This window comes from Pundamilia nyererei, unplaced genomic scaffold (assembly GCF_000239375.1).
Source record: "Pundamilia nyererei isolate P.nyererei 1_Seehausen unplaced genomic scaffold, PunNye1.0 scaffold00204, whole genome shotgun sequence".
Taxonomy (NCBI): domain Eukaryota; kingdom Metazoa; phylum Chordata; class Actinopteri; order Cichliformes; family Cichlidae; genus Pundamilia; species Pundamilia nyererei.
The window spans coordinates 404,201-417,023 of NW_005187605.1; the positions used below are offsets into that span (position 1 = coordinate 404,201).

The window sequence follows — 12,823 nt, forward strand, 5'->3', positions numbered from 1 at the left end:
GCACTGCTGCTGTTGTGCTATCAGTGTTTTTGTTTTGTGTTTGGTTATGTGGGCTTAACATTGTCAGACTTTTTATTCACTTGCTGCTCCTAAATATTTATATTGAAGGTCTGTTTTTAGGTGCAAATGTAGGTGAAATGTTCATGATTGTTAAACAAATCGATGCACTACAGAGCCATGTGTTAAACTATGCATCAAAGCAAAACATTTGTGTCCAATTTTTTTTTAAATCAAAATATTCTAATTACTTGATGAATCGTTATAGTCCTACCCAAGACAGAACCACCATGAGCACTTGCTGCTTTGTATTTTCTCAGTCTCAAAGGAATACCATGATCTACATCTGGTGTTCAGTAAGGACAAAGTTCTGTCTCTGCCGCCACACTGCCCATTTGACTGTGCCATCAACCTTCTACCAGGAGTCACACTACCCACCAGTAGTTTATACAACCTCTCTCAGCCAGAAAGAGAGGCCATGGAAAAATACACGGAAATGCTTAGCAGCAAGAATCATCCAGCCATCTTCTGCTCTGGTTACTGTTAGGGTTTTTTTTATTGCCAAACCAAAAAACATGACACTGATACCTTTTTCCACTTGTACCTACTTGGCTCAACTTCGCCTGACTCAACTTGATTCGACTGGGTTTTTAGGGTTTTCCATTAAGGGGTACCACTTGGTACCAGGTACTTTTTTAGCACCTGTTCTGATAGGTTCCAAGTGAATTGAGTCCATCCAAAAATGTGACGTCAACAGACTCCATGCCATAAATTGCCCAGTCAATCGCGTTACTCGATGATTCGTGAGTGTGATTCCTATATAGAAATCAAAAACCAACATTTTTGAAACCCAAAAGTGAAGGAAATGGCTGCACAAAATCCAAGATCGTGGTCCCCAAGTCTAACAACAAGCCATAGACTTAGCAGAAGGTATACCATCTCAGCTTGAGTCGAGTCAAGCCGAGTAGGTACAAGTGTAAAATAAGCTTAAGACCTTGTATAGATTAACATGGAGTTAATCAGAGCAGATCACCATTAAAAATAAATACCCACTCCCTCTCATCAGCTCAGCATTCAAACCATTACACAGAGCCAACATTTTCATAAAACTGGACTTGCCTACCACCTGCTTAGACTCACAGAATGATGGGTGGAAAACTGTTTTTAACACTCCCCTAGGACAGTTTGGGTATTTACTGATGTCTTTTGGTTTGACTAACATGGCTCTTAAAAACCATGTGTTAAGTTATTTCTTGGACATGTTTGCTTTCATATATCTTGACAATATTTAGGTCTTGTTCAAATCTCTCAGTAAACACTGCTGTCATATAAACCAAGTCCCCCAAAGGCTGTACATGAAAACTGAAAAGTGAAAATTTCATGTGTAACATTTTTGGAATATGTGTTGATGCAGGTGAAGACAGACCTGGAGAAGACCAAGGCTATGGATGAGTGGCCACTACCAACCACCCAGAAGCAACTTCAGCACTTCTTAGGTTTTGTCAGCTTTTACGGAAGAGCCCTCCATAACTTCACTCAGACAGATACTGCACTCACCAAACTCATCTCTCCCAAAGTTCCCATCTCTCAGTCCACAGAAATCGACATTGCCTTCCGTCAATTTAAGGAGCGTTTCACACCAGCACCCATCCTGGTCTAACCCAACCCCAAACTTTAGTTCATTGTGGAGTTAAATGCCTCTAGACTCCGATGTCAGTCCAGTCCTGTTCCAATATTCAGGACAAGAAAGTAAGCTTTGCCCCTATAGTTACTTTTCCCGGCTTCTAACACCTGTTCCATGTAATTATGATATTGGAAAATGCAACCTGCTGAAAGTCAGGCTAACCTTTGTGGAAGGGGGTAACTGGAAGGCCTTAATGTTAGGACTTCACACTGGGAAATAACCATCTTATCCAGCAGGTGTTGCAGGTTTTGATTAGATTTTGTCACTTGCTTACCTCCTTATGTAGAGATATTACTGGTCTCCATAGTTTGTTTTTTTGTTTGTTTGTTTTTTGCCTGTCCCGTTTGGTTCTTTTGCCATCAGAATTATTGTGTAAAGGCAAAGAAAGATGCCCAACGGATTTACTTTACCAAATGGACCATCCCGGCCTTGCCGTATTGGTCTATTTGATTTCACCTTTGATTCAAATCAAATGGTCTCCATAGTTAATAGGTCCACTATTATTCTGTCTTCCTGGAGTTTAAACTTATCTTGGATAGCGTATGGTCACAACTCACTAATGTTATCTGGTACAGAACTCTTCCCATTTGAGATATCCTTAGCTTACCAGCATTCATTAGTCCCAGCTCAGGAAAAGGATTTGGTCACACCATCTGTGCAGCAGCCCCTGCACAGATGCAGATGGATTTGAAAATATAACTGAATAGCACTTCTCTGCACTGCTGAATAGAATGAGCAGCAATCTAGAGCTCCCTGTTACCATCCAAGGACTGAAAGTTTGGTTGTCTGCAAGTTACACTGGCCACTACGTGATCAACTCCATTACCAGCCCCACTACTGTCTGAGTAAAACATTCTGCTTGCCTTAGAATACATCCCACCTTTCATGTTCCCAGATTGAACCATTTCTTTCAAGCGCCTTGTTATACCTTAACAAAACGATTTAACATTTTTTGTCAGTTCGTTTTCAAGCTGAAGTACTTGAGGCTGACAAAAACATTTGTTTTGCAGGTTTTTGCAAAACAAATACCTCTCCAAAAAATGAATTGTTGGGAAAAAAAAATTGAAATTCAACCTGATGAACAAACTAGAAGAAATTGCAGGCTTGCACCATTTGTAAATGGTGGATGAAGATGACAGTTTGACTTATAGCTGTCAAGATAAATTGCTCTGTAGACTGATCAAATTGTCATCTAAGTAACCTTGCGATTCTCAGCCCTAGTGGTAAGTTTAGGTGTAGGTTTAATTCAGGTTTAATCAGATTATTTGGAAAATTAATGGTTGTGACCCCTGGTTCTTTGAATTTGCATGTCAAATTTCTTTTAAATCTTTGTGTGTGACAGAAAGCACTTAAAGGCATAGAACAAAGTACTGCGTCAGTGTGTAAGAGTACAATAGCAAAAGTAGTATTTAAGTACACTACCAGTCAAAAGTTTGGACACACTTTCTAATTTAATGGTTTTTCTTTAGTTTTTACTACTTTCTACATTGTAGATACAAACTAAAGACATCAAATATATGAAGCAAGATATATGGAATTACGTAGAAAAGAAAAATTTATAAATAACTCTAAATATGTCTTATATTTTACATTCCCCAAAGTACCCTTGGGATTGTTGATAGCGCTGCAAACCCTTGACCTTCTCTCAATGAGCTTCATGATGGAGTCACCTGAAATGGTTTTCACTTCACAGGTGTGCTTTGTCAGGGTTCGTTGGTGGAATTTTTTGCCTTCTTAATGGGGTTGGGATCATCAGTTGTATTGTGTAGAAGTCAGTTTGGTACACAGCTGACATCCATATTTGACAACAATCAGCTAAGTAAAAAGAAACAACAGTCCATCATTACTTTAAGAACAGGTCAGTCAGTCTGGGAAACTGCAAAAACTTGAATATGTCCCCAAGTGCAGTCGTAAAAATCATCAGGCGCTACAACAACACTGGCTCACACGAAGAGTGCCCCAGGAAATGAAAACCAACAGTCACCTCTGCTGCTGAGGATAAATTCATCCGAGTCACCTGCCTCAGAAATCGTAAGTTAACAGCACCTCAGATTAGAGCCCAGAGAAATGCCACACACAGTTCCAGTAGCAGACACATCTCTACATCAACTGTTCAGAGGCGACTGCGTGAATCAGGCTATTATGGTCAAATAGCTGCTAAGAAACTACGACTAAGGAAAAGCAACAAGCAGAAGAGATTTGTTTGGGCAAAGAGATATGAGAAATGGATATTAGACCAGTGGAAATCTGTACTGTGGACTGATGAGTATGAATTTGAGACCTTTGGTTCCACCCGCGTGTCTTTCTGCAAAGCAGAAAAGGGGATGCATGGTTCCCACAGTAAAGCATGGAGGAGGAGGTGTGATGGTGTGGGGGTGTGTTGCTAGTGACACTGTTGGAGATTTATTCAAAACTGAAGGCATATTAACCAGCATGACTACCACAGCATCCTGTAGCAACATGCCATCCCATCCAGTTGAACCATCATTTATTTTTCAACAGGACAATGAGCCCAAACACACCTCCAGGCTGTGCAAGGGCTATTTGACCAAGAAGGAGAGTGATTGAGTGCTGCACCATGGCCTCTACAGTCTCCAGACCTAAAACCAATCAAGACGGTTTGGGATTATACGGACTGCAGAGTGAAGGCAAAAGGGCCAACAAGTGCTCAGCGTCTCTGGGAACTCCTTCAAGACTGTTGGAAAACCATTTCAGGTGACGACCTCATGAAGCTCATCGAGAGAATGCCAAGAGTGTGCAAAGTAGTAATCAAAGCAAAGGGTTGCTATTTTGAAGAATCCAAAATATAAAACATGTTTTGAGTTATGTCACACTTTTTTGTTTACTACATAATTCCATATGTGTTCATTCGTGGTCTTGATGCCTTCAGTGAGAATCTACAATGTAAATAGTCCTGTGTCCAAACTTTTGACTGGTAGTGTACATAATTGTATCACTTACCTTGGTAACGGCTACTTTTGCGCCTTTGTTGATAAGCTGGACCACACTGTCAACTTGTCCTTTGTGTGAAGCTACGAGGAGGCGCTCGGAGAGTGCGAGGACCTCCGCTGCATCCCGCTGGTTCATGAAGCAGGGTGCTGTCTCCAGTTGTGGTTGCTGCTGTCTCCAAAAAGCAGCTGTAGAAATGGGCTATGACATGCTCCAACTCATAGTGAGCGCCAGTGCAGACAGAAGTCCCAAAGAAGAGCCCAAGAGGATGCAGTTTATTCTTCTGTTCTTTTGTTTTGTTCTACAACCTCTTCACACTACCAGGGTTCCTCCTCTTCATCCTGACAGCTGTTTGGAAGAGAACTGGAAACAAGCCATAGCAGGTTATCAACCAGGAAAACCAGACAGTGACACCACTATTCTTCAGGTTTCTTGGCCTATGTACATTTCTGGTAGAATCAAGTGAGTTGAACAGAAATAATCTAGTGAGAGCGTAAAACCCCAAAACAGGGGTCAAATTTGATAATTTAATGACTGGTTTGCTGAGAAGCAAGCCCTTAATACACACTGAAACTAGCTCAAACAGCTGTAAACTAAATGAATATTTAAGTTTTCAAACATTACTTAAATTAACTTTCTTTACATATGTCACTGGAAAGAAAGTCACACAATAAATCTGATTTAAAAAAATTAAATAGGGCTGCACTGATCCATACCATATTTTACATAAAAAGAAGGTAAAAGATATAGAAACACAAAAGAGCTGTAGAGATTAAACAATAAAAAAGGACATAAAAAGTAGCTAAAAAACACAGTCAACACCTTACACTGGGTCAAAGTCAGGGAGTAAAACTGTGTTTTTAAACGTCATTTCGAAACAGCCTGCCCAATGTACAATGGTAAATAATTCCATAATTTTGCGGCTGCAACTGCAAAAGTTCTGTCACCTCTGAGTTTGTGTTGCATTTTTGTACCAAGCAAAAGGATCTGGTCTGCTGACCTGAGAGCAAGAGACAGGACATGTGGGCGCAGCGGTTCAGACAGATAAAATGGGGCACAACCATTAGAGAGACTTAAAGACAAATAAAACAATTTTAAAATGGACTGGTAAAACACTTGAAGCTAAAATCTGAGTGATGTGCTCCCGCTTGCTTGCACTAGATAAAAAAAAATTGAGCAGCAGCGTTTTGCACAAGCTGAAGGTGAGCAATGGAGGCTTGGTGGATTCCTATAAAAACAATCCAATACTAATACCTTGGCTTGGTATTACAAATACCAAGTACAGATTTAATATCAATGTCAAATAAATAAGCTACAGTCCTTACTGTAAGGAAGAGTTTGGAAATAATTTTATGTGTAAGCCAAGACCAGTCTCAACTTAAGCAGCTGCAAAACTCTGTAAAATCAAATATAACAAATACATTAAATAACATAAATTTACTGCTCTTTACTAGTAAAATAAATGGCAACATGCCAGACATAAATTAAACGAAAGTCATTTGAGTCATTATGCTGCTGTCATTTAAAGTCATACTACTTACTCTCCTTGTTCCTCCTTGCACACACGTGTTTGAAGGTGATAAGAGAAAACTCAAGCGAAATAACAACTGAGTTGATGACAAAATGCTATGTTACTGCAAGCAGATGTTTCACTAAACCAACATCCCTCTAGCTTCTACATTATTCAATGTTTCTGACCAAACATGATAAGAGAGAAAGTAAATGAACAAGCGAGAGAGTTATGCCAATGAGATGTTATTTGATGATTTTAGTCATGTCAGTCATGTCATAAACAACGTACAAATACAAGTGTTTTAGTAAATGCCTCCAAATTGAAACTTTACTGTTAACTGTCTCTAAGCCAAATTTGTCCTACTAATGGCTGGTGCTGGTGGTGAAGTAAATATAAAAACAACACAGAATTGAATTGTTTGGAATATGAATTGGGTCAGAAACCTAAAATTCCTAATCCTATGCTATAGGCTTTTGCCCTTGCATAAACTCTGTCCTCTGGTAGAAAATTATATCATATCATCTGTGAGGTGTTTATCGGAGCTTAAGTCAGAGCTGCAACAAGCATAATTCACAAGGTCTAACAAGCAAACCACAAATTAACAGCCAGCCAATTCAATTCAATTTTATTTACACAGCGCCAAATCACAGCAACAGTTGTCTCAAGGCACTTTATATTGTGAGGTAGACCCTACAATAATACATACAGAGAAAAACCCAACAATCATATGACCCTCTATGAGCAAGCACTTTGGGTCGAAAGGGGAAAGGGCGAAAAAAGGGGGAGAAAACACCAACATTTTGTATCACACGTCTCATGTCTTTCTGTGTCTAATTTAAAAATCTGATCTTCCAAACTTTTTTTCTTTCTGTCATACACAACAAACAGATTGCTACAACATTTCAATGTTTGTTACATGTAGTTATTTACTTCTTTGCAAGCCAACTCTGCTCAGGTCAGCTGATTGTTGTATTTGCTTAAACAGCAACAGAGACGTTGCCTTCTGGTGGACAAACAATGCAATGTTAACAGTCATAACTTGTTTGAAGGTTTTCTTTTGTCACTTATTGGCCTCTTAAAGTTAAGCTGTCCATGCAATCATAAGAGAACAGCAAACCCTGGAAGCCAGAACGTTTTTCTGTGCTACAGGTGGCACAAGAAATGACATGTTGGAGATGACAACAAATATAAAAAAAAATCTTTGTAACCTTAACCTCAACAACAGAGAAATGTATCACTACACAAAGAAACATGATCAGTAAAATTATTGCACTTTGTGATGATTTCTTTTTACATGGACATCATAAAAGCAATATACAAGCTTGTAACCTACGTTTTAGACAGGAAGTGAGAGAGAGTAAAACAGCATTTCCACTCAGCACTGATTGTACAGCTCTATTCCACAGAGGAAGAGGCATGGTCCATCTGATTCCTGAAGTCTATCTATGATGACAGTCCTATTTTATTTCTTTTTTCCATTACAGGAAACAGCAGAGAATGAGATAACATGGCACAGAAGAGATCAACAGGACCGATGCACCACAGGCCTGCATGGCTAAATCCAGAGAAGAGAGACACTAACTTTTTAGCCTAACTCACACATAAAATATGGCGGTACATAGCTTTCTTTTGCCAGTTCATTCCACCTGACATCATTAGTTTTAATATCACTAAACCTTTGCACAACTGGGCACCTATAAGTTATTTAATGTGTATGATATCTTTTTAAAATGCATGTTTGTGTGTATAATTGGGTCATTCGCTGTCCCTCAGGCTATGACATGTCGATACAGTGGGAGAAATCATTTTTTGATCCCCTACTGTACTTGTAAGTTTGCTCATTTACAAAGAAATTGCTAAAATCTCTCATATTTATGGTAGTTTCCAATAATTGAGAGATGGAGTAACAACCAAAAATCCAGAAAAACACATTCAATTAAAGTTACAAATTGATGTAGATGTCCATGAGGGAAATAACTATTTGATCCTCAAGTAAAACATTGTGGCGCAACGGTAAGATTTTTCTTGTTCTTAGTCACCAGATTTGCACACAGCCAAGGAGAGATTTTGGCCTACTCCTCTTTACAGAGACACTAAATCCTTTATGTTTCTTGTATGCTGCTTTGGAACTCAAAGGTTAAATTCCCTCAACAGATTTTCTATATGATGGAGTTCTGATCTACCTAATGAATAAACTCTATCCTAATTGAAGACAGGAAAGAAAAGTCTGCAAAAACAATGACTGTGTCAATCGACTTCCTTACCAACAAACCACAGTACATTAAGGACTATGTCTGTGAGGTGGTGGTATGCAGCACGGGGCCCCTCAGGGAACATTGCTCCCTCTCTTTCTCTTTACCCTCTATATTTTGCACTTCAAATACAATACGAAATCCAATAAAGTGAACTGGTCACATAACACTCATACTCTGTAAAAGACGGGGCAAAGTTGGCCCTATCGGCTGGACAAGCTGAGGTCGTTTGGGGCGTGCAGAACATTGCAAAGGACCTTTTACAGCACTGTGATGACTATCAGTTAGATGTCTGCTGGGGAGGTGGTCAGTAAGAGGGACAGAAAATGGCTTAATTATCTGTAGGCATCTGCCTGATTCTGCTCAAAATGCGTCTGTTGTTTTTTCTAGATGTAGATGGGAGTGAGTAGGAATTTTGACATGACCATGAGATGCTTCTCTTTAACATAGCAGGACTTATACCCAAAATCTCCATCTAGTCAGTAATACTGATAACCCATAATCCAGTGGTCCCCAACCCCCCTGGCCACGTACTGGTACCGGTCCGTGAGTCGTTTGGTACCAGGCTGTGAGAGTTGAGGCTTAGGTGTGAAATTTATGGTTTTCAGGGTTTTTATTGCTAACTTGGTTTCCCTGGGTCTTTTCCCGTGGTGTAGTTGTGTGTCTTATTTTGAAAGAAATATTTATGTGTTACCACAGCAACCAGAGAGCATTAAGGGGCAGAGAGGAGGCTGTTACTCTAGGTTTAGTTGGCACATTTCAGGAGGACGCTACTAATAAAGTTACACAATTACACAGTGAATTTGCGTTTGTTATTATATTTACAAAATACCACAGTTTTTGTCTTGGTCGTATCATTTTATTCTGTTGTATTTATCCGCAACACCTTAAAGGCTGGTCCGTGAAAATATTGTTTGACATTAAGCCGGCCCATGGCGCAAAAAAGTTTGGGGACCGCTGCCATAAGCAACATAGATTTGTAGAAACCATGCAGTCTGTTATAAGACTTGGAGGTTTGAAAGTTTCCTTGAAACTTCCCCAAAAAATTAAAATAAGATCACACAAACGGTGGAATGGCAAAGAAAGCTCACAGGCCTATGTCACTACTCTCGGAGGCTGATTGACAGAGGCTGAAAAGAGTGCCAATGCACCATAGTAACATTTGAATGGCTCCCTGCTGCCAGGTGAAACTGAATTAAAAAAGGGGGGAATTCTCTCCCAGACCACATTCCTGTTGATTCTGCTAAAGAGTCTGTTCAGCCAGAGACCCATGCACACAAAGAAGCCTTGGCAGTCACAGTGAGGCTCTTCGCTCACAGCTAGACAACAAAGCTTTTGTGCAAACTTGTAGGAACTCAAAACTGAGTACAAAAAACAAGAAATGCCAAGCCCTCACTTTTCACAGGGGTCAGGGGAGGAAAACCTGCAACCTGCTCACTCCAGAAAAAAACATCCTTCTCATGCACAATCCATGCAAGCTGAATTTCTTAAGTTGAAAAGGGAAAATTATTAAAAGAGATGTAATGCCTGTATTATGAATAAATGTTTGTATGTTATTTCTGTTTTACAATTGTTAATACTGTTTATTGATTACATTACTAATGGGGTATGAAAAGTTGCTTAATCAAGCAAAAAGGTTCTTAAAGGCGGCAATGATGAAGTAAACTGCGACATGTGAGTGAGACGGATGTCAGGAACCCAAAATGAGATGATTAAAAGAATAGCAGTAGTGATAGCTGGAGGCCTCGGGGAAGGGACTGCACAGGGTCATCTAGTGTGTGTCACTACGGGTTAATGCCACATAAGGCCCATTATTTATGTTTTGATTATTTAATTTAAATGTAATAAATAAGTACACAATATTACAATAATTTACTGTGTTCTGGAGTTCTCTGTGTATTTTATGTTTCCTAGTTTAGTTTGAGTTTCTTCAGTATTTCTCGTCCAAGTTGTTATTTGGTCCTGTTCACGTCTTTGTCTTGTCTCTGTGTCCTTCCCTCAGCATTCACCCAGTTAGGTCAGTATTGTCTTCGTGTTTGTCTAGTTCCCTGTTTGCCCAGTCATGTCTCTGGATGTGTGTGTGTCTGGTTTCTCTCGTCCCTCGCTCTCTCTCTCCTTCCTCTGTTCCCTGGGTTCCATCAGTCTGTGTGTCAATGTGTGTGTTCCCTGTACTTCCTGTTTTTCTTCAATAGCCTCCTGTCTGGTGTGCGTCATGTTCAGTTTTGCTTTCACCTGTCGCACTCTCAACTTAGAAAATTACAAAAAGAGATTACAGCCTGCACATTTAGCTTATTAAATAGAAATAGCACTTTGAGACTCTCTGACTCTGAAGGTGAAAACATCAAAAACTCTAGCTGTATTACCTTTGTGCAATGAGGCGGATCATAAACATACAAAAATGAACTTGTGCTCTGAGCCACAACACTGCCCGCTGAACATTCGCCATTATAGTATTTAGGTCATGTGTTATGCTTCTGTGAGTGCTCATATCTGTAAAGTACATCTGTGGAGTCCCATGGTGCTCTGCATGAGCTTTCAATACACAGATACTATATAGCCTGGATTACCAATAGGTGGACCGCGATCATGACACAGACGCCATTCTTTATACCAGACCTTTTACTAGATTTTGACAGACCATTTCTATTTTTCCTATCCTGCACAACATTTCTCATATGCAATAGGGTTATTTTAATCTATGCAGCCTTTTTCTTTGTCTTGTGGTTGTCAATGTTTGTACACAAGAAGCACACATACCAGTCACATACATTAAACTAAACAAGAGTTTTTTAAGGTAAAGAAATGAGATATTCTTTATAGCAAAGTCAGTCACCTGATCCCAAATAAACAAATCAATACAAAACAGAATACAAAGAAAGCCACAAAAAGCAGCAACTGAAGGTGGCAGCAGTAAACGCCTAGCAGGTTATCTCAAGAAAAGAAATACAGCATCTCGTGATATTCATTTGAGCTCTAGACTAAGGCAGTCATTGAGGCCAAAGGATTCTCATCAAAGTATGAAAAACAAAATATCCTTTCTTTTTGTAATATACCTAATATACACTATATTGCCAAAAGTATTCTTTTGTCTGCCTTCATACGCATATAGGGCTGCTCAATATAACGATATATATCGGATGACGATATAAAAACGTCTATCGTTTCATTTTATGCTATCGTTTGTTTCGTGGTGTTGCAAAATAAAGTGTTTACGGCAATATTTTTTCATCGTTTTGATGGTCACTGTAGTGGCTATATTAATTTCTTAAAGTTCTCTCTTTAACCACACTACAGACGGACAAGCGCCCGTTTTTATGTGTTGTCGTTAGCAACAACGACGGTAACACCATCGCATGTCCGTTTGTTTATGTTGCACATAAACCTTTCACAATAAAGCTCAAGATCCTATTGAGACTTTTCAAAATAAACTGAATCACGTGAAAGAGAAGATTATTTACGGATGAGAAGTAAAAAAAAAAAAAAAAGAGCTAAAAAATAAACTTTAGACTCAAACGTTAGAACAGGCTTTTCCCAGCAGCACGCCGTGTAATAAATACTCACAAAGAAAACGGCGGCCGTTACAACTTATGTCTAAAAATGTATCGTTTCATGCATCGGTTAAAACACTCGACTCCAGGTACATGACGCCCAGCTGGAAACACTTCCCGCAAGTCGAGCTGCCCGAGATTGACAGAATTTACAGAAAACGTTACATTTTTGTGATTTATATCGTTATCGGGACGATAGAATTCTTATATCGGGATATGAGATTTTGGTCATATCCCTATACGCAGTGTTGGGAAGGTTACTTTTAAAATGTATTCCATTACAGATTACAGAATACATGCCCCAAAATGTATTCTGTAACGTATTCCGTTACGTTACTCAATGGGAGTAACGTATTCTGAATACTTTGGATTACTTAATATATTATCATGCTGTTTACAACTACATGAATGTGATTTATTACTATTACTGAAGGTTCGCGGCTCTGAACCATAGTAAAGGGACCTCTGGCTAATACGTCGGGTTCCGTGTCGGGCTTGTAGCCGAAAACTACCTTTACTTTGTTGTCTGGGTCAAGTTTGCTAGCGAGAGACAGAGAGAGGCGTTGAAAGGCTGCTCCAACGGAACTTATTGTTTCGGAGGAAAACACGAACACTGTGTACAGTCGAGTCTTAATAGCTTACTTACAGCTGGGCTCGTCAGGCACTCTTTTTGGCTGCAGTGGTTATTATTATATTTACATGCTTCCAGCTCCCGTTTTTGCTCGGTGACAGCTCGTACTTTTCCTTTTTCTCCCTCCCTCGCTCACAGACACATTACGGGTACGGCAGTCCATTCTCCCTGCAGCACGGACTACATTGCCCATCAGGCTACATTCTTTAGAGCTATGCCTGTAGCATTCTGCCTATTAGCTTACCACAC

The 12,823-nt window shown here is 39.6% G+C and overlaps 1 protein-coding gene across 4 annotated transcripts in view; it reads right to left on the minus strand.

The window, feature by feature from the left end:
• Window positions 1-12,823, minus strand: part of ankrd6b (ankyrin repeat domain 6b) — a 68,335-nt gene that overhangs the window by 41,464 nt on the left and 14,048 nt on the right. For 2 of the 4 annotated variants that reach the window (XM_005747772.2, XM_005747771.2), the window contains exon 2: window positions 4,643-4,993. In XM_005747772.2, the coding sequence (XP_005747829.1) occupies window positions 4,643-4,768 (126 nt within the window). In that variant the 5' untranslated portion in view covers window positions 4,769-4,993. Of the gene's footprint in view, window positions 1-4,642; window positions 4,994-12,823 lie in introns of those variants that run through there. The other 2 variants (XM_005747770.2, XM_005747769.2) reach the window with 1 other exon arrangement.